Raw genomic sequence first — 21,093 nt, 5'->3', positions numbered from 1 at the left:
GTTTCAAGTAAATGTATAAAAGTAAGAAGAAAAAAAAACTAGTTATGCCACAGATAACATGGATGTGTGAATGTGTACATCACCAGGATTCATGTTTTTCCTCAAAAACTTCTTATACACAATGCTTTGACATGAATTTATACCATAGAACAGCGTGTTCTTGCGGTTAAAGCAAATTTTATAGCGTATAGATTTATGGAAACCAAAAAGTACCCTAGAAGTAAAACAATCACAATGGAGCCATTTCAATACATAGAAGATTTACCTGCAGAGTAATAAGTAATTACCTCATCTCTAAATTTTATGTAAGTGTAAAAACCACACTAAAGTCAAGCCATACAGATAATGTAATGTTTATTGAGGGTATCAAACAAGCTGATCTTTGAACCAACATGACCAATTGGTAATAAAGATTTTTTCCCCGTGTGTCACTAGTTTAACTTACCAGTGTCGGACTCCACCTCTTTGGCCATGGCTGCATGCTGGTGTTAATATCAATTGTGAATAAATAATTTAGAAATCTATATGACCAGTCTAAAATTCAGAAGTCAACATCTGGTCTGGGGGGCCTCAAATTAAGCTAAATTTAGCTTTATTTAAATGATAAGCACTGTGCCTTAAAGGAATAGTTCAGAGTAAAAATAAACAGTGTAAATAGATAGGCTGTGCAAAATAAAAAATGTTTCTAATATAGTTAGTTAGGCAAAAATGTAATGTATAAAGGCTGGAGTGATGGATGTCTAACAACAGCCAGAACACTACTTCCTGCTTTTTAGTCAGCGACTTGAAGGGGGCCACATGGTACATATCTGTTCAGTGAGTTTGCAATTGATCTTCAGCATGCAGCTCAGATTCAAAAGCAACAGATATGACCCATGTGGCCCCCCTTCAAGTCTCTGATTGGTTACTGCCTGGTAACCAGTCCGTGGCAACCAAGAGACCTGAAAAGCAGGAAGTTGGGCTATGTTCTGTTATGTTAGACATCCAGTCACTCCAGTCTTTATACATTACATTTATGGCTAACTAAATATATTAGAAACAATTTCTATTTGGCACAGCCTATTTGCCGTTTTTATTTTTACACTGAACAATTTAATACATAACTAAAGCACTTTTGCTGTAAATGCTCAGCCATCTGTAAATGTAGTCTATAACAAAGCTTGACTGAAAATATTTAGACTGTAGATTGATACATTTCCAGAAGTCTTAATTGAACGGAATTTAAAGTTATACTAACCATTTCTCTAGACTCATTGGTATACTCAAAGGTATCAGGGAGAAATTCAATATTAGTAGCACGTTCCAATTTGTCTCTTCGATCTGTGGATATGTTGAAACGAACACGATCACCTTCCAGAAGGGTGACCTTAGATTTTGTATCTTTGTCACCAAATGGCAGCTCTTTAGGAATCACAAAATCCACTTTTATACGCCCTGGTAAAGGGTCATTCTAAAGTGAGGGAGGAAAAAAAAAAAAAAGTTTTCTAAAGTAGCATAAATCTGTACATTTTTAAGTGGCTTTTTTAACATGAAAAGGGAATAGTGTATAAGAATAAATAAAACATACAGTACATGTAAGCTTTCTAAGCATAACGTATCTTTTTTATTTTTAAAGCAAAAACTAGACAAAATATATCTGCAGGAAGTGTTATTAAAGGAAAACTATAACCCCGAACAATGTAGGTCTCTATAAAAAGATATTGCATAAAACGGTTCATCCGTAAAACCCTGCTTAATGTAAATAAACCATTCATAATATACTTTTCTAGTACTATGTGCCACTGGGTTATTAAATAGAAAACTGCCATTTTAAAAAATAATGGCTGCCCCCCCCCTGGGATTGGATGATTCACGGTGCACACAAACATGATAGGTCACATGAGCAAATTAACAGACCATTGTTTTTTGCTTCCACACTTCTTAATGTTACAGTTAGAGCTGAAGTATTTCTGGTCAGGTGATCTCTGAGGCAGCACACAGACCATCACGAAATGGTAGCTCAAGGCAAGAGATGTAAAAGGGGCAATATTTACTTAAATATATATTCCAGTTTCTTAAGATTCTTTTATATGCCACTTAATTTGATATACACTTAATTTGATATAAACTCTGTTGCTTAAGTATTCAGTTTGGGAGTATAGTTTTCATTTAATGGAAAATTAATCTATATAGGAAAGTTACGTAGAATTTAAGTTCTGTAACTGTACTGCTCATCTTAACTACATGCACTAATGAAACTATAGCAAGTAAGATCTCCCCCAGCTAAGACCAAATCTGCAATACATTGCCTATTCTGCGAGTAAAAGACTAGTAAATGATAATCATAGCAATATGCAAATATTTGTAAGAATTGGGGTCTTGGCTAGAGGAAAACCGCTATCAAACTTGCCTCTGAGCTAACACTTAAGGTGGCCATACACGGGCCGATAAAAGCTGCCAACAGACCGGCCAGATCTCGATCGGGTGGGACGAAAAATCCCGTTGGATTGCGGCCGCATCTGTTCGTTGATGCGGTCCCGCAATCCGACCGCCCATTACTATTAGTTAGGATCCGATTGTTGGGCCCTAGGGTCCACGATCGGATCAGCCCGATATTGCCCACCTCAAGGTGGGTATATTGGGGAGAGATCTGCTCGTTTGGCGACATCGCCAAACGAGCGGATCTCTCCGTGTATGGCCACCTTAAGCTGTGCAGCGGCAGACATTGATCTTACAAGAGCAGTCTGACCGTGCCCTGAAACGGAAAGGGACTTTAGCGTAAGGGGGGAAAGTCTGTTAAAGGATTAGCTTGGTAGAATAACTATTCAGTCATTTTGAAGGTGTGTGTATATATTTGGGACACATCTGGATGCTAAATCAGATGTCCAGAAATCCATCAGATTGTAATGTTTTTTTTTGAGCAGGCTCAGAATGTAGGATATTCACTGTTGCTACTAAGCCTACAGCAATAGTAGCAATAATCTGCAAAATGGTAAAGGTAAAATAGTCCAGGCACAGCACCTGATACACACTTATCTAAAATATGTCTGGTCTGAGGGCTTTGCTGGGTAAAGCATCTGATGAAGTTGGTGGATATACAGTCTCTTATATATAAAAATATGGCAAGAAGGTAGACTTTATTTACCTGATTTTTGTTGGGTACTTTAGGGATAACTTTGGTAACAGTTCCTTCGAAGTGTTCAATACTAATATCTTCAAAAATAACAGTTCCTTGGAGCAAAAGTCGAACGTCTGTTGCCACTTCTTTACCCTGCAAAAAGCATATATATATATAAAAAAAAGTAAGTAGTCAGTAAGTAATCAATAATAGCAAGGCGGACAAATAGAAACAGAAAGTCAGGTTTAAAACACACATTTCGATCCTTGATTGTAAATTCCACATCATCTCCAGGTTGCAAGGCTTCAAGATCTCCTTTAAATTCACTATAGTGAAAGAATATCTCTTTGACAACATCTCCTCTTTCAATGAAACCAAATGCTTCCTGGGGAGTAGTGAAAAAAAAATAGTTTTAACCAAACTAACCAAATCTTGAAGTTTAGATTTAAAAACAATGAGGCTGCATTCTAACAACCAAGCAAACCCCATCAGTATCTTGCTCACCTTCATGGCACAAACAACTCCCTGGCAGCGCATTTGCTTTCTTTTCATCAAAATCATTATATTTCGTGCGCTAACTGCACCAGTACTGCAGGAGTGGGAAATTGAGACAACATATTAAAGTACCATGCTTTGACCAACAATGATAATGTACTATGTAAATGGTTTTGCCTACTATTTGTATTGAAAAAGTGTTTTGCTCCTTTTAATAAAGATTCCGTAAATGTAAAGAAAATTACATTCCCGAACTGCTTTTATCATATATTTTGAGTTCATGTGTAAAAGTTAAGGTGGGAATCAGATTCACCAAGAGATAATTGACAGAATAGATATCGTATAACTTTTTGCCATAAACTTACATTATTTACTTTAAATTACTTTACTGATAATTCCCCAAATAGCCATTCTAGTTTCACCCATTCATTACACTTCCTAATGGCTGCTTTCCTAGACAAGCCTAAAGCTCTCTGTAGAGTAGGATGCCTATAAATCAGCAGCTTAATAAAAAATGACCCAGTTGTAACTCCATTAATAAATGTCCTAGAGCTCAACCAGTGACATGGAAAGAAATGAGAAAAACAATGTCTGAAATTAGAAAAAAAACACACAATGCTAGATTTACTTGTGCCAGATTGCCTTTTTTTGGCACATTAAGTACTGCATGTGCCTTCATCAGCGATAACTTAAGGGGCTGTATTCGATTAGGAATTGAAGTGTAAAAACAGACCCCTATAGAGTAAAAGCCAAATCAGCTGCCAAATGTTACCAGGAACTATATTATTTTTTAGTTACTGTATTTAAGGTAAAGCACTATGTAAATTGTGATGATTATACAGCTAAAGAATATGCAATTTCCAAACAAGAATAAATGGGTTAGCAAGTGCAACTTGTGTATGAGATGCACCAATAATATCTATCCATTGGAGGACGTTTTAAGAGCACTGCAGCAGCTAAAAATGATTAAACTTAAGCATACTTTTTGGTAACTTGATATTTAAGGGTTAGCAATTGGTTAATTTTTTTCAGAGTTCTGCTTCAAAAAGGAGGATTACCCATTTAATGGAAATTGTCTGGGTTAAAAGAAATTGTGCCTGAAAACTATGGACACTTTTCCCTGGGCCAGTTATCTACTCCATAACTCCAATTATTAGACAATGTTAACAACAGGGTAAGCACACATAAAACATACTAAATTTGTATTCTCTAAGAATGCATTTAGGGCCCCTTAGCAGCTGGGCTATCAAACTATTATTTTTGAGAAGTAGAAAAAAAATGATAGTATGTATATGACAGAACTTACTGTTTGTTGGTTTCAATAATAAAGCTTATTTTATCTCCAGTTTCTAGATGGATACTCCCTTCAACGTCTTCTGGTGTGTATGTCAAATAAAACACCTCCTTCATAAATCAGAAAAAGGTAGATCAAACCTACGACACATTAAGCCTCAAACCTATTTCCTAAACAGAAATGTATCCGATGCCACAACAAATTTTTAGATTGATTTGTGGATCCGTACATAAAGAATACAATGACAAAAGCTGGTCATACAGTGACCCTTAAAAATGACTTGAGAGCTTACTAGCCTATGCATGGACCCCCTTTCAAAAACCTATATGATCAATACGTGGACAAAATCAAGTCAGGTTTGAAGATCCAAGGGGGTGAGAGATGCGGATGCGGCGTTCAACCATCAAGTCTGCATCAACAAATATTGGGATCCAATTCGATTTGGAAGCAAAATGAGCAAAAATCGACTGAGATTTACTCGTCTATGTTCATAATTAGTTAATATTAAAGGAGTAGGCAAGGTCTACAACACAATTAGTTTACACTGTGCTCTTGTTGGCTGCAGATAACACCATTGGCCCAATTCAGTCTGTAACCAATTCCTTTTTTTTTCTCTTTGTGAATACCATCACTAATTAACCTAGCCACTCCCAAATATGAATAAGGCTAACAGTCAGAGATCATACAAAGACCAATAAGCTGTGGATTGGCTAGCCATTCAAACAAAGTGTTTTAAAGTAATTCAAATGTATTCGACAGTTGTCCTGCACTGGTAAGACTTCTGTGTGTTTCATAAACACTACTATAGTCTACATAAATATGCAGCTCTATGGTCATGTATGTGAACCAGTCATAGTACAGGCCAAATGTTTTCGAAGATTAGCCATGCCACCACACTCTTGTATCAAGAGAACCTACAGTTATGCTGTCCTGGTGGTGACTGTTCAGAACCACAGAAGTTTAAGATACTGATGCAGGAAGCTGCTTGAATGAGCAGCGTGCTTGTTCCCTGCGTCACTAGTTTGTCAGGCGACACTTCAGCGTAACAGACTACAAATGGTCAGGTGTTATTCACTAAAAAAGTGGTAAATATTTAAAGGACAAGCCAAATAAATACAATATATTGTCATATATATTATTTTATGTCAAATACTAACAAAAGTTTCACTGTTATTACTCAAATATTGTACTACTAGTGTGTCATAATCAGATTACCATTTGGAAAAAAGAAAAAATGCTAGGGTCACAGCACAGAATGGGCATAACACAACTTACCCCATTTCGTTCATAACATACACTTCCAGATGGACTCTGGCCTGGAGCAGCTGGAGACTTGGTTTCTAAATTATGAGGCACAGCACACACAACCTAAGGAGGGACATAGTATAGCTTAGAGAAGAATTATCAGGTAAAGTTGCTGTACCATGTTAGCCAGTAAAAATGTTACAGGGCAACCCTTTTGAAATAAAAAATAAAAGTGGCATAAAGGTGATGCCTTCATTGGCTAACTAATATAATCACAGCAAGCTTTCAGAACATTAAGGGTAAGGGCACACCTGGAGATTCGGCGAGATTTAGTCACCCGGCGACGAATCGCCTCTTCTTTGGGGCGACTAATCTCCCCGAACTGCTTCCGCTGGCTTTAATAAAAAAACACCTGTGCCAACGCACTCGCGTCGCTTTGATTTCCGAAGTCGCCTTAAGTTTACTCGTGAGGAAACTTCGGAAATCTAAGTGCCGCGAGTGCATTGGCTCAGGCGGTTTTTCATTAAAGTCGGCAGAATCTCCAGGTGTACCCTAACCCTTAAGTTCCTTTTTCAAGCTGATTACAACGTGGTGTGCTCTGGTATATATACACACACAACATTCAGCTCATAGGTCAAATGACGAGCAAAAAGAAATATCAATCTATGTGTAAGGTGTGAAAGTCATTTACGAGGGGATCTGCAAGAGATAAGCAGATAAGGTACAAGATAATGTGGGCCAATGAGGCGGAGTATAAATTAGGACTGAATTATTGGAGTGTAGAATAAAAAGAATTCCATATGAACTTAGTCCAGATCCAGACATGTTGGTATTTCTGACCTCGTGCAGTCCTTTCTTAGTCCACATAATTGGTCATAAATCCAAGGCCCAGGTTTAGTCCCTTTTTCAGAGAATTGAAAGTTTCAATTAATTTGTATTCCCATACTTTTTTCATTATCGGTTTTAAAATTGCCCTTAAAGGACCAGTAACATCAAAAAAAAAATTTCAAAAATTCGTTAGTATACAACGAAAAAATAACACCAAGACAAATTAAAGTTTAAAATAGCAAAGCCTTTATTAAGAAATAACTTACATAAACTCCACTTCCTGTCCTCTTCAGAAACGGCGACCATCCATTCTGCGGCGCTTGACTTCTCCTCCTTGGCTATTCACGGACAGCGTGTTCTTTGCAGCCATCTCATTCTCCAGCTCTTCTTCATCTTCCCAGGAGCAGCAGTAGGAATGCAATGTCGGCAGGCTCCCCATTGGATTCACGAGGGGTGCAGGAAAGTAGAGTAGGGCCATTCCTGCCTTGCAGAACCGGTGCCGATACCTACTCCTCCTCCTGCGCTGCTGCTGCCGCAGGGTGTGTGTTCAGCGTAGTATATTAGCATGGAGTCCAGAAGCGGCCAGGAGAGGGGCCACATGAAGAGGCATGGAGCACTGAGCAGCTAACTCCGGGTTCGTCGCAACAGAGCCACCTGGTCGGTTATGTGCAGGTCCGGGAAGAAAAGGATGTTCCTGGCCCAGTCCACAGCACTGAACAGTAACCGGCCGCCAGCTCGCAGATGTTTTAATTTCAATGCCTATGATGTTGATGGGCTGCATGCGTTGGCTTCCATAGCGGGACGTGGGGTATGGTTCGGCAGGCAGCAGCATGTACAAGATTCTTACAAGAATCGATCGAAGCACGAAGTCCGAGTTCCTTCTCTGCGCCAAGGAAAAGCTGATTAGAACATCTGCGATCGGTGATGTCACGGATGACAGCAAGGAACTGGGCGCTAGGCTAGGTGACAGCGAGGGAACGCTATGTGAGCTATTCATTCGCAGCAACTGACTGGAGAGACACACCCAAGGAGCAAGATGCCGGGTTTGTTGCTGTTCGCCAGGCGAAATCTGCGAGCTGGCGGCTGGTTACTGTTCAGCGCTGTGGACTGGGCCAGGAACATCCCTTTCTTCCCGGACCTGCACATAACCAACTAGGTGGCTCTGTTGCGACGAACCCGGAGGTAGCTGCTCAGTGCTCCATGCCCCTTCATGTGGCCCCTCTCCTGCCCGCTTCTGGACTCCATGCTAATATACCACGCTGAACACAAACCCGTGGCAGCAGCAGCGCAGGAGGAGGAGGAGTAGGTATCGGCACCAGTTCTGCAAGGCAGGAATGGACGTACTGCCCTCCTCTACTTTCCTGCACCCCTCGTGAATCCAATGGGGAGCCCGTCGACACTGCTGCTCCTGGGAGGATGAAGAAGAGCTGGTGAATGAGATGGCTGCAGAGGACACGCTGTCACTGAATAGCCAGGGAGGAGAAGTCAAGCGCCGCAGAATGGATGGTCGCCTTTTCTGAAGAGGACAGGAAGTGGAGTTTATGTAAGTTATTTCTTAATAAAGGCTTTACTATTTTAAACTTTAATTTGTCTTGGTGTTATTTTTTCGTTGTATACTAACGAATTTTTGAAAAAATTTTTTTGATGTTACTGGTCCTTTAAGAACCAAAATTCTTAAATTCTTTATGGAGTGATGAGGGCCATTGAAATGATTTCCTATTGGTGTGTCCAGTTTATTGATCGATTACAGTGAATCTGGGGTGTGTATTTCTCTCAGACTTTGCCCAGTCTCTCCTATATACAATCCCCCTGTTATGCATTTAGTGCATTGTATTAAGTACACTACACTCCAATAATTCAGTCCTAAATTATACTCAGCCTCTTTGACCCACATTATCTTGTACCTTATCTGCTTGTCTCTTGCAGATCCCCTCATAAATGACTGACACCTTACACATAAATTGATATTTCTTTTTGCTGGTCATTTAACCTATGAGCTGAATGTTGCATATACACCAGAGAACACAGCTTCATTATAATCAGCTTTAAAAAAGAACTAAAATTTTCTGAAAGCTTGCAATGATTGGCTTAGTTAGCCAATAAAGGTATCACCTTTATACCACTTTTGTTATTTTTTATTTCAAAAGGGTTGCCTTGTAACTGAAGGATTATCCAAATAGAGTAATGTCTTGAGATGTCCTGCAATACTGTGGTGGACCTCTGCATTCCCAACAGAGACCCCTTTGGGCAATGTATTACTATACAACAATGACGTCACACAAACACGTGAAATTGTGGATAACTGGCCTAACACGGTCTTTGAGTACATGAAATAGTCGATCTCAATTTACATGATGATACTTTATGGACGATGACAAAGCATACTACAAATTACAAGTATAAACGGTGCCACATTAAAGGATGCCTTCTTGCATAAATCCTTTAAATCTCACAAGACATGCCTCTTCATCAACATAGCTCATCCAGTTCTGTACACAAGTTCCTTACACCTTGATTTAAATGATAATTATCTTTAAAGTACTGCGTAATTTTATTGCCAATATGGAAAAGTATGTAGCAGATTATGGTGCATTCAGAGATGTGCAAACCTATGAACATTTATGAAACACTGTTTTAGGATTGTTTAATTCAATTTTACAGTAAGATAGGAGAGCTAGCTTGTCACTACATCAAACCAAACATCTTAGCAATGAAGCCTGAACATACATTTTTTAAGGCAAAGAGCAAATGCTATTGTACTTCCCCCATATTAACGCAAAAAGCAACATTTTCATTAATCCACTGTTGATTTAGTTATGACCATTGGTGATTCAGCCATGAAGCAAATTGAAAAACTCACTTTAGACAGCATTGTTCCACAAGTTACCAATCTACTTTACTAATGCGGAGGCGGTTATTACAAGCATAAATCATATTTTAATAGGATTTATTCATTTTCTTGTAAACCACAGCATACGTTCAAATCGAGAGCTTACCTGGCCATTAATTCTCTCTTCTGGCAATATTTCAGTTTTTATTTTTACAAGTTTCACAGCAATTGGTTTACCAGTGCGCCTGTCTGCTGAAACTTCAAATTCTACATCATCTGCAATTAAAACAAACCTGCTTTTTAATAATTAGGTTTAAAGCAAAAAATAAAAGCTGTCCCACACAATGGTCAAAATAAATAATCTACACTTTGTTAAATGAAGTGTCTTGCATTAAAATTGCTCTTGCTTAACTAGTTGGATAGGCAAAGTAAATTGTAGTGCACATTTTGCAAAAGTTTTCTTTGTGTTTTTTTTTTTTTTGCTGTTTCGCGCTCATCAGTCTGGTTGCTAGAGTTTATGGAAGAGGAACAAATGAACAACAGAGGGACTCAAGTTTTAGGTTGGCCAGAGAGCATAATTTGTTTGCCATAAAAGGCAGTACAGGTATGGAACCGGTTATCCAGAATGTCTGGGAACTGGGATTTTCCAGATAATGGATCTTTCAGTAATTTGGACCTTAGGTCTACTAGAAAATCATGTAAATATGAAAAACCCAATAGGCTGCTTTTGCTTCCAATAAGGATTAATTATATCTTAGTTTGGATCAAGTACAAGGTACTGTTTATTATTACAGAGAAAAAGACAATATTTGGATTTGAATAAATTGCAGTCTATGGGAGACAGCCTTTCTGTAATTCAGAGCTTTCTGGATAACGGCTTACCAGATCTCATACCTGTAAAGGAAGGCTAATAATGTGAAATATTGATGTGTGGACCAGCTTGAAACCATCCATTTTTCTAAGCCATTCATATTATAGCGAGCTGCATAATACCCATGGATTTTGTAAATTTTTTACTTGCTTTTTAAAGAATATAATAAAGGTTAAAGGTTAACTTTTAGCTATCACTGGCCCATTGCTGTTAATGTGGTTTGAGTCACGTCTCCCGACAAGGTTTGGCTGTTATATGAATATAAATCTAATGAGCGTTACCCTTCCCTGAGAATAGTAGTTAGTGTGCGAAGCAAACACAATTTTTAGTTATAAATAAGCTGCTGTGTATCCACAGGGGGTAGCCATTCAAGTTGAATACGGTAAACTGAACATTTACATAGCAGATGACACTATGTTCTTACAAATGAAATAAACAGCCATGGTTCTCTTCCATGAGAAGGAAAACTGCCATAGAAGCAAAATATACTTCATGCACAAAAGGAAAAAATTGTAGCTGCTAGAACAGATACAAACTTTAAACTCCTAAGTGATTATTAACCATGGCGTGATATATCGTAATGCCAGTGCTGTCATTAGACCTAAATAAAATCATCTCAGCATTCTGATAAAGGGGTTGTTCACCTTTGAGAACTTTTAGTATGATGTAGAGAGTGATATTCTGAGACAATTTGCAATAGGTTTTCATTTTTTATTAAGGTTTTTGAGTTATTTAGCCTTTTATTCATAGAGAAAAACAGGAACTGGGGAGCCTTCAATATAGTTAATTATTCTTTATTATAGCACTACATGTTTCAGACGACATGGTCCTTCCTCAGGTGCATGTTACACTTGAGGAAGGACCATGTTGTCCATAACATGTAGTGCTATAATAAAGAATAATTAACTACATTGAAGGCTTTCCAGTTCCTGTTTTTCTCTATGTTACTGAGCGGAGGTGGCTGCTCCTAAAGCTGTGGATGAGCATTCGATAAGAAAGTGGATAGATAAGGAACTCTTTTCTCCATTGTAGCCTTTTATTCAGGTAAATAGGTAAATAGGTTCCAAATTACCCTAGCAACCATGCACTGATTTAAATAAGAGAATGGAATATGAATAGGAGACGGCTTGAGATGGATCAGTAATAAAAAGTAACGATACATTTGTAGCCTTACAGAGCATTTGTTTTTAGAAGGGAGTCAGAAGAAAGCTGCAAAGAGTCAGAAGAAAAAGGCAAATAAACTATAAAAAAAATAATGAAAACCAATTGAAAAGTTGCTTCGAATTGGCCGTTCTATAACAAATAAAATTTCTTTAAAGGTGAACCACCCCTTTAATTCTATGTACAAGCTTACAAATAAGCTTTTACGTGCTACTTCCAACATAAAATGCATTTAAAAAACAGTTTCAGATTGTGTGTGGCTACATATAGCAAATATCACCTTCAAATTGCCTGCTTTCATGTTTTTCAAGCTGATCTTGGATCTGTGTAGCAACACACAAAAGACTGTTCTTTAAAACGCATCCTTATATCTTTACCTCATTAAAATTCATTAGTAGGAGAGGTGGAAGAACCGCTAGAGTGCCCTCAGCATTATATAAACAAGCTGCCACAGGGCAGCCAATACAAAAAAAAAAAACGGGGCAGCCATTACAGCACAGGATATACAGTAGATACATTTGTTCTAAACAATCCCATTGCATACTTCTGAGCTAATCTGTTATCTGCGGTTTATCCTGTGCCTTTTCTCCTTTTTCAGCTTTGAATGGCTGCCCCCATGGCTACACAGTAGCAAAGGGGTGCCCAAAAGGTAGATCAGGATCTACCAGTAGACCATTAGCTGGTGATCAGTAGATCTCAAGACACTGTCAACAAACAGCTTGTCTAACTCACCCTCCTATTTCATGCAGATATTTATTATGTTAAGGTTACATAAATTGTTGTTTTTTAAATATTCATTTTATCATAAATCAATATTGAAGTAATATTTTCCATGGAACAGAATGGTAACAAAGCTTTTATGGATGTAGAGCATAATAGGAAATCATAACTTAAAGTAGACCTCGCATTAGGCCCTCCTGCAGTAGCTTGTTTATATAAGATATTGTAAAGTTTCTGAAGCAAACAGTACAACATTTTAAATACCTGAAAACACTTTTCCTTTAAACTTTACTGCTGTTCACCGTAGAAAGAACCTTTAGTATGTGATTATCTTTTATTTATACAATATCAGTATATTACTTGCTACTTCATAGACTACATATCATTCACATCAGTTCCTACCCCAGTTGAGTTCGATACGGACACCAGAAAATAACCCTTTTTTATATTCATCATAACATTATTTTTGAATGCTATTTATAATTTTACCATAAAAGTATGTGCCTGATGCTTTACATTACCTTTATCCAAGTTCCTATATGAGGGGGCTGTCATATTTGTGCAGCAGTAGTTGGTTAGCATTTGAAACTCTAACTGACAGACTTAGATGGGACAGTCAGGTTGGCAAAAGTCAGGTTAAGGAACTTCAAGTAATAATTACTTACAAAAGCAGAACTAAAAACAAACAATTGTGTCAGTATCACTAACATATGGTACGGCAGTATTATAAATCATTTTTCAAATTTTATGCTGCTATTAGGAGTGTTTTAGCATGATTTGCTTTTTCTTCTACCTATGTGTGGTTGCCAGAGTCAGAGGCCTGGGTAACCAAGAATCTAAGAAGGAAAAATCACCAGCACAACACGGGTTATTTCTAGCAGGGAGAACCCTTGCATCCGCAATAAATGAGCAAGGGTTCTCCCTGCTAGAAATAACCCATGTTGTGCCAGTGATTTTTCCTTCTTTCACGCTGAACTCGAGGTTGCCAACGCCTCCTTCACTGAGCAACGGGGATTCGCCTAGGACAGGACGGCCAGGGTGTTCGAGGGTAGTTCTTTCTTTCTAACCAGGAATCTAACCCATTTGATAGATTGGTTATACTCTTCTTAGAGCTGAAGTACAAGCATAAGTCAGAGGTAAGGCAGTTCCCCCCCCCCCCCCCCCAAAAAAAAGTAGTTCTGCCTGGACTATTCTTTACAAACTGGGTGCTGGTAAATCATGGTCGAACTTGCGCGTTAAAGGGCTTTTTCACCTTTAAGCATGATGTAGAGTGAATTTACAATTCTTTTTCATTTTTTTTTTTTTTTTTTTTTATTATTTGTGGTTTTTGAGTAGCTTTTTATTCAGCAGTTCTCCGGTTTGCCATTTCAGCAGTCTGGATGCTAGGGACCAAATTAACCAAGCAACCATGCATTGATATGAAAAAGACAAATAATATTAATAGGAGAGGCCTGAATAGAAAGAGGAGTACTACAAAGTACCAATAAATGTGTAGCCTTAAAGGGCATTTATTTTTCTAGATGGGGGTCTATGCCCCCCCCATTTGAAAACTGGAACAAATCAAAAGAAAAAGGCAAACTATAAAAAATAATGAAGACCAACTGAAAGTTTCGTACAAATGGCCATAATATGCTAAAAGTTAACTTAAAGGTGAACTTCCCCTTTAAGATGAGTTGCAAAAAAAAAAAAAAAAAATTCTAAACCTACAGCTGCTAATTTCTTACCTCCTACTTTAAGCTCCTGTAAGTTTCCATTGTACTGTGAGCAGTGGAAGAAAAGTCTAGCCTGGCGCTCTGAACACTGAATAAATCCATAGGATGTCAGCAGTTTTTCGATGACACCTGTTTCACGCAGTGCTGCAGTATCATTGGGGTACCCATTGTGTCCATTGTTATGGAGAAGGTTTGGGTCAAAGCTCATCTAGATTTAAGATAAAAAAGTTTAAATAAAGCTAGAGAAATATTTAAGTATTGTGTTATCTTTTGTATCCAAAGATTTTCTGGGCAATGTGCTCATTCACGGAAACAAAAACCAAATAAAAAGTACAAAAAGTATATTAATGGCTACTTAAATTTAAAATAAACAGAAGCACTGGACTTACAAAAAAACAGGCAACAAAAAGCAGGATGTTAAAAGTGGAAAACGAGATGGAAGAGATTATTTTTCTTCAGAAGTCTGCATTATATATAAGATTATGTAAAGCAAGCCCCTCCCCAAGGCGTGCTTTAGATAATCCAAATTTTTTTTTGACCCACCCACGACACTGTGAACAGTTTTTAAAAGTCCACAGAAAAGAATTTTTGCACACAGCTAAAGAATAAAACACTGCCTCTAAATGTAATCTAAAATACTTCTATTAAGTGGGAACTGTTCTGCAAAGATCATACGGACTTCCCCATCTCCCGACCCGCCACTAACCATTCCGATCAAATAAAGAACAAAAGAACAGATCAGCCATGTTCTGCCCCGACAGCAATCTTACGAAAGTTATGTCCGACCAAAGCTAGTGACAGTCTGCCTCTGAAAATCATACGATCGGCAATACATGCAGAGATATTACCTGCAGCCGACAAATCTTTTAACCTGTCCAATCGACCAATCTCCGCTGGACGAAAAATGTCGGGACTCTCCACACATGCTCCGAAAATCGTACTAATCCGCGATTTGTACGATCAGATCTTTGTGTCTATGGCCAGCTTAAAAGGTGTTACTGGCAGTGGCTTCCTCTATAGTTACGCCCCTGCTGGTTGAATATTCATTTATGCGATTCACTCATTTCCCCTGTTAGAAGTCATTTCACAAACTGCTACATTAATCAAAAGCTTAACCACCAAGAAGCCTTGCAATCAAAGGAAAAGTAACACCAAAAATGAAATAATGAAAATGTTATTTACTGTTGTGCTGTACTGGTAAAACTAGTGTGTTTGTATCAGAAAATCTACTATAGTTTATATAAATAAGGTGCTTTGTAGCCATGGGGCAACCATTCAAAACTGAAAAATGAGAAAATGCACAGCAGATTAAAAGGTCTGTAGTATACAATGGGATTCTTCAGAAAGAAGAGGTTACTGTATCTACTGTGTATCCTGTGCTTTGAATGGCTGCACCCCCATGGCTACACATCTTATACATATATACTATAGTTGTGTTTCTGAAGTAAATACATTGTTTTACCAGTGGAGGATGGCAGTACATTATATTGCAATTTCTTTAAAACACTTTTTTTGGTGTTACTATTCCTTTAAGGCAATCTTGCCAATTCCATGCAGACAAGACCTGCATTTACAGAACTTACTTAGGCCATGCATCGAGCATTTAACTAAACAAACCAATAAATGTTTGGAAAAAAAGCTATTGCTACAACACTGCAAAGTGCCAATGTCTTAGTATGGTTACAAAAGTCACTAACATGCCAGCTTAGAAAAAAAAAAAATTGTAAATTCAACATCCCTGACTTACAGATCTTTGATACAAAGGGGTCCTCTTCAGTTTTTTGGACACAGTGGAAGGAGTATAAGTGGGAGGGCCAGCAGAAGCTGGAGTGGAATATTCTGATGACAAAGTATAAAGCTTCTCCATCACATACAGCTGTGATAACATAGCACACGGATGTACAGGTGAGAAAATATGTTTTGATGCGGGGAAGACAGATTTAATATTATATATATATATATATATATATATATATATATAAATAAACTTGAATAATAAAACTTACAGGTCAACAATTCCTGGCCTTTATGCCAGAACAATATCTTACAACTACAACCAGAGTGCACAACCCCAAATATAAGTTTACTAGCCAGTGATCTGTGACTGATCATAAACAAAGACAGACTTGTTTTCAACCTCTTCCTTGGGTGAGAACAGTCAACTGCCATGCTACTGGAAGCATGGTTTAAAGAATTAGAGCAGCACAATACTGCATTATGTTTTGCTTTTCTCTAAACAGCCCTTTAGAAGTAAATTTACACACCTCCAAAGATGCTCCCAATAGCCAATCGTCTTTTCTACTAAGTCACAGCACATGTTCTGTGCTGCTGTCAGTTGTCTGAGCTTCGGGGACTGACCCAAATTTAATTTGCATCAGAATTAAATAATCAGCCCACCATCATGTTACAAGACTCACACCTAATTTAATGCTTAATTTGCAACAAGGCCTAAGCTTAGCTTGTAAACAGCTGCTCAGAGCACATGGTCTATCCTAGTGTCACTGGCACTAGGATCCTAGATGGGGAGCTCCTGTGTGCTACTTTGAAGGCCTGGATTTTTACAGTTAGAGATGTAGAACCTTTTGGTTGGTGCAGCAAGTTTTGGACATTAAACAGGGTATTTCTAGCCATATTTGTTTTGAGACTTTAGTTCAACTTTAAGGGTCAGGAGTGCAAGTTATGATATGCATGAGATGAGTGACCAGATAAGTCAAATACATGACATGGTCAACACATGCATGGCAAATGTTGAAATGTGCCTTTGTCACAAAAAGCACTTACTGTGGGCTCTTGGCTACACTGTGCACTATACCCGGGATTAAAAATCCAGCACAAATTGCAGAACGCAGCACTACGGAATGCAAGACAGCCGTGTCTTATCCAGGAAAGCCCCCAGCACTCACGAATACAGCACTGCTGAATGGAGGCAGCACAGTGTTCATTTTGGGAAGCACAGTTTCTCATGAACATGTGCCTCTGAGAGCCAGTTCAGTTCGTTTTGTACCAGCCTGTCCCATAACAAAGGACTCTGATCTATTCTTTAAAGAGGTACTGAGCAGTACAGGTCTTAATATAATATATATATATTAATTAAACAAACACATACATAGATGCTCAAGTTAAATAAGGTAGATGGCCAATAACTGGCAACATATAGATTCATATTTAGCTTATTTAGGCACTATACTCTGCAATCTATACAGGTCTTGACAGGACCTTGCCAAGAAGAGGCATAAGCTGGAGCTGGCCAATCCTGGTGTGCTACTTTGTCTTTTAGAACCAGACAAAGCAAAAACAGTAGTTTAAGGGAGACCCCAGAGTAGCAAAAGTATTAGAGAGGCTTTTTTCTTTAAACAGTATTATGTACTGTTACCCTGCACTGGTAACTGTACATAACTGAAACTGATCTGTTTGCTTCAGAAACACAACTATAGTTCATATAAATAAGCTGCTGTGTAGCAATGGTAGAAACTGAAAAAAGGCTATATGACCGGTTAAATAGTAGATAACCTCATTATGTTCTACAGAACTTATCTGCTATCTGCTGTGTAACATGAGCCTTTTCTCTTTTGAATGGCTGCCCCCATTGCTACACATCAGCTTATTTATATAAACAATATTAGTGTTTCTGAAGCAAACACACCAGTCTTACCAGTGCAGGGCAACATTGCATTATATTGTTATAATTTTAAAACAATCACATTTTTTGATGTTACTGTTCCTTTAAGTGTTTGCGCTGAACTTATAGTTTCCGTTAAGGTGAATTTTCACTTAGCAGCCATTTCCTCTCCATGGGGAATGAAGCATGCTCATACATCGATGAGGCCAACAAGTATTATTCGACTTAGGTGGCACACTTCCAAAAAAAAAATTGAGGGAACAATGGTCTATGGATTCAATATGCTTAGCATTAGTATACAAGAAAAAAAAATTGAGGTTAACTGCGTCAAAATATGTGCCGACTGTTGTGAAGGAATACGGTCTTCAGGGTTAAACATTTGCGGATTAACCATAACTTCTAATGCAGTGATCCCCAACCAGTAGCTCGTGAGCAACATGTTGCTCTCCAACCCCTTGGCTGTTGCTCTCAGTGGTCTCAAAGCAGGTGATTATTTTTAAATTCCAGGCAAGTTTTGGTTGCATAAAAACCAGGTGCACTGACAAACAAGCCTCAATGTAGGATGACAATCCACATAGGGGCTACCAAATGGCCAATCACAGCACTTATTTGGCACCACAAGAACATTTTTCATGCTTGTGTTGCTCCCCAACTCCTTTGTACTTCTGAATGTTGCTCACAGGTTCAAAAGGTTGGGGATCCCTGTTCTAATGTATGGTGCATCGGCTGATAAAGTGAAAAGAAGCTGCAGCTCTCACTTCCTGCTCTGGTTAATGGTTCAGATGTCTGCCCAAAACATCAGAAAAAATTGCAGAAAGAGGTATAGAAAATGTATGGCCTCTCAAACGCTACATGTTCATTCAGCACATGGGCTAATTGGCAAGATTGTGTACTTAGGTAGTAGTAACTTAAAAGCTTGAAAAACCTAATTTCATAATGATTTTGTCCTTTAAAATTCAAAAGTCAAGATATTTCCCTTGAGTATGTCTGAATATATTTAAAGTGATACTGTAATGGGAAAACATTTTTTTCAAAACGCATCAGGTAATAGTGCTACTCCAGCAGACTTCTGCACTGAAATCCAATTCTCAAAAGAGCAAGCAGATTTTTTTTACATTCAATTTTGAAATCTGACATGGGGTTAGCTGCCCCCAGTCATGTGACTTGTGCCTGCACTTTAGGATGGAATTACTTCCAGGCTGTTATTTCTCCTACTTAAAGGGATCCTGTCATCAGAAAACGTGTTTTTTTCAAAACACGTCAGTTAATAGTGCTACTCCAGCAGAATTCTGCACTGAAATCCATTTCTCAAAAGAGCAAACAGATTTTTTTATATTCAATTTTGAAATCTGACATGGGGCTAGACATTTTGTCAATTTCCCAGCTGCCCCTGGTCATGTGACTTGTGCCTGCACTTTAGGAGAGAAATGCTTTCTGGCAGGCTGCTGTTTTTCCTTCTCAATGTAACTGAATGTGTCTCAGTGGGACATGGGTTTTTACTATTGAGTGCTGTTCTTAGATCTACCAAGCAGCTGTTATCTTGTGTTAGGGAGCTGTTATCTGGTTACCTTCTCATTGTACTTTTGTTTGGCTGCTGGGGGGGGGAAGGGAGGGGTGATATCACTCCAACTTGCAGTACAGCAGTAAAGAGTGATTGAAATTTATCAGAGCACAAGTCACATGACTTGGGGCAGCTGGGAAATTGACAATATGTCTAACCCCATGTCAGATTTCAAAATTGAATATAAAAAAAAAATCTGTTTGCTCTTTTGAGAAATGGATTTCAGTGCAGAATTCTGCTGCAGCAGCACTATTAACTGATGCATTTTGGAAAAAAAATGTTTTCCCATGACAGTATCCCTTTAATGTAACAATCAGTCTCAGTGGGACTTGGCTTTTACTATTGAATTTGGTTCTTAAATCTGTCAGGGAGCGGTTACCTTGAGCGGCCCTCATTAATAATGAGGCCCATCAGGAATCCCATAGCAGTAATATTAAGGCACATTAGTGAAATGATCTGCCACTTGGTCTTCACTGCTGCCTGTGTGCTGAAGGTGTTCGCAATAGACACATACTGGCACGTAAAGACGCGCTGTGTTTATTGGATGCAGCTAGGGCTGCCACCTGGCCGATATTTTACCGGCCTGGCTGGTAAAAATGATGCTTGATGCCAATGTTATTAATACTAGGAAAAACTGCAAGATTATAGGTATTTTTTTCCAGAAAAGGCGGCAACCCTAGATGCAGCTGGATAAGATGGTTATTCAGGAATGCTGCTGGTGGAATTCAGAGCTAGTATTTACCCAAATATCCTCATGATGTATCCAAATAAGATGGCCATACACTGACCAATATTCTTCGGGATACAACAAAACTGTTGGGTAGTGCAAAAGCAGTGATCTGTCTCTCTAGATACACCCAATCCAGAATTTGAAGCGTTGCCCAATATTTTTTTGGAGGATTAAATATCTGCCCAAATGCAAAAAGTATGCCTGCTTTCTATTGATGTGCTCATCGGCAAATGAAGTTTTCAACTAAGTTCGAACAACAAACCTAGAGATATAAAATATAGTGTAGTTTACAGATCAGATTAGAATATTACCTTTTTTTCCCCCAAGGCAAGTTTACTGTATCAGACTAAAGTTGGCCATACACAGTTTTTTTTTGTATGTATGTTGACCGGGCAATCCCAATCAGTATTTTGTGCAACCAGAACAACACAGCGAACACACACACACACATCACATGGAATAAAAATGTATGTGTATACATACCTTTAGTATATTTGACTACCTTTAGTCAAATATAGTGCCTTAAACAGATATTATAATCTGATCTTTCAACTACAATATTTATAGAATATATATATATTTTTTTTTTAGGAAATACAGAGCGTTTATGCACCTTTTCTGCACAAGCCAAAATGAATGAGCTCATATCAAAAAAGGTGTGGGGGGAGGGCTATATTACCAGATATACAAAGAATAAAGTTTCTTAAAATACGACTGAAGATTCTCTCACAAGAACACTGCAGCTTATGCCAAGTTGTAAAAAATATAATTTTCTGGGGGCAGGCTGCATAAAAAGGGGGCCTTATGGATGGTCATCTACAGCCTGCGGACCAGCAGATGGACAACCCAGTTAAATAGGTTTTTGAGGAATAGCACAGAGGTAAAAATGAAAATGAATAAACAAATTAATGGCATATTAGAGATGGGGTG

At 38.3% G+C, this 21,093-nt stretch overlaps 1 protein-coding gene across 8 annotated transcripts in view; it reads right to left on the bottom strand.

The window, feature by feature from the left end:
* csde1.S (cold shock domain containing E1 S homeolog) overlaps positions 1-21,093 on the bottom strand; it is a 58,080-nt gene that overhangs the window by 24,024 nt on the left and 12,963 nt on the right. For 6 of the 8 annotated variants that reach the window (XM_041583725.1, XM_041583728.1, XM_041583730.1 and 3 more), the window contains 8 exons: positions 14,266-14,461; positions 9,956-10,065; positions 6,162-6,254; positions 4,899-4,996; positions 3,602-3,686; positions 3,354-3,482; positions 3,125-3,250; positions 1,238-1,450 (listed from right to left, as the gene is read on the bottom strand). In XM_041583725.1, the coding sequence (XP_041439659.1) occupies positions 1,238-1,450; positions 3,125-3,250; positions 3,354-3,482; positions 3,602-3,686; positions 4,899-4,996; positions 6,162-6,254; positions 9,956-10,065; positions 14,266-14,461 (1,050 nt within the window). Of the gene's footprint in view, positions 1-1,237; positions 1,451-3,124; positions 3,251-3,353; positions 3,483-3,601; positions 3,687-4,898; positions 4,997-6,161; positions 6,255-9,955; positions 10,066-14,265; positions 14,462-16,000; positions 16,130-21,093 lie in introns of all 8 variants that reach the window. The other 2 variants (XM_041583727.1, XM_041583729.1) reach the window with 1 other exon arrangement.

The sequence above is a fragment of the Xenopus laevis genome, chromosome 2S (assembly GCF_017654675.1).
Source record: "Xenopus laevis strain J_2021 chromosome 2S, Xenopus_laevis_v10.1, whole genome shotgun sequence".
Lineage (NCBI taxonomy): Eukaryota > Metazoa > Chordata > Amphibia > Anura > Pipidae > Xenopus > Xenopus laevis.
Note: the sequence above shows the minus strand (reverse complement) of the source record. Positions and strands in the feature narration are given on the sequence as shown.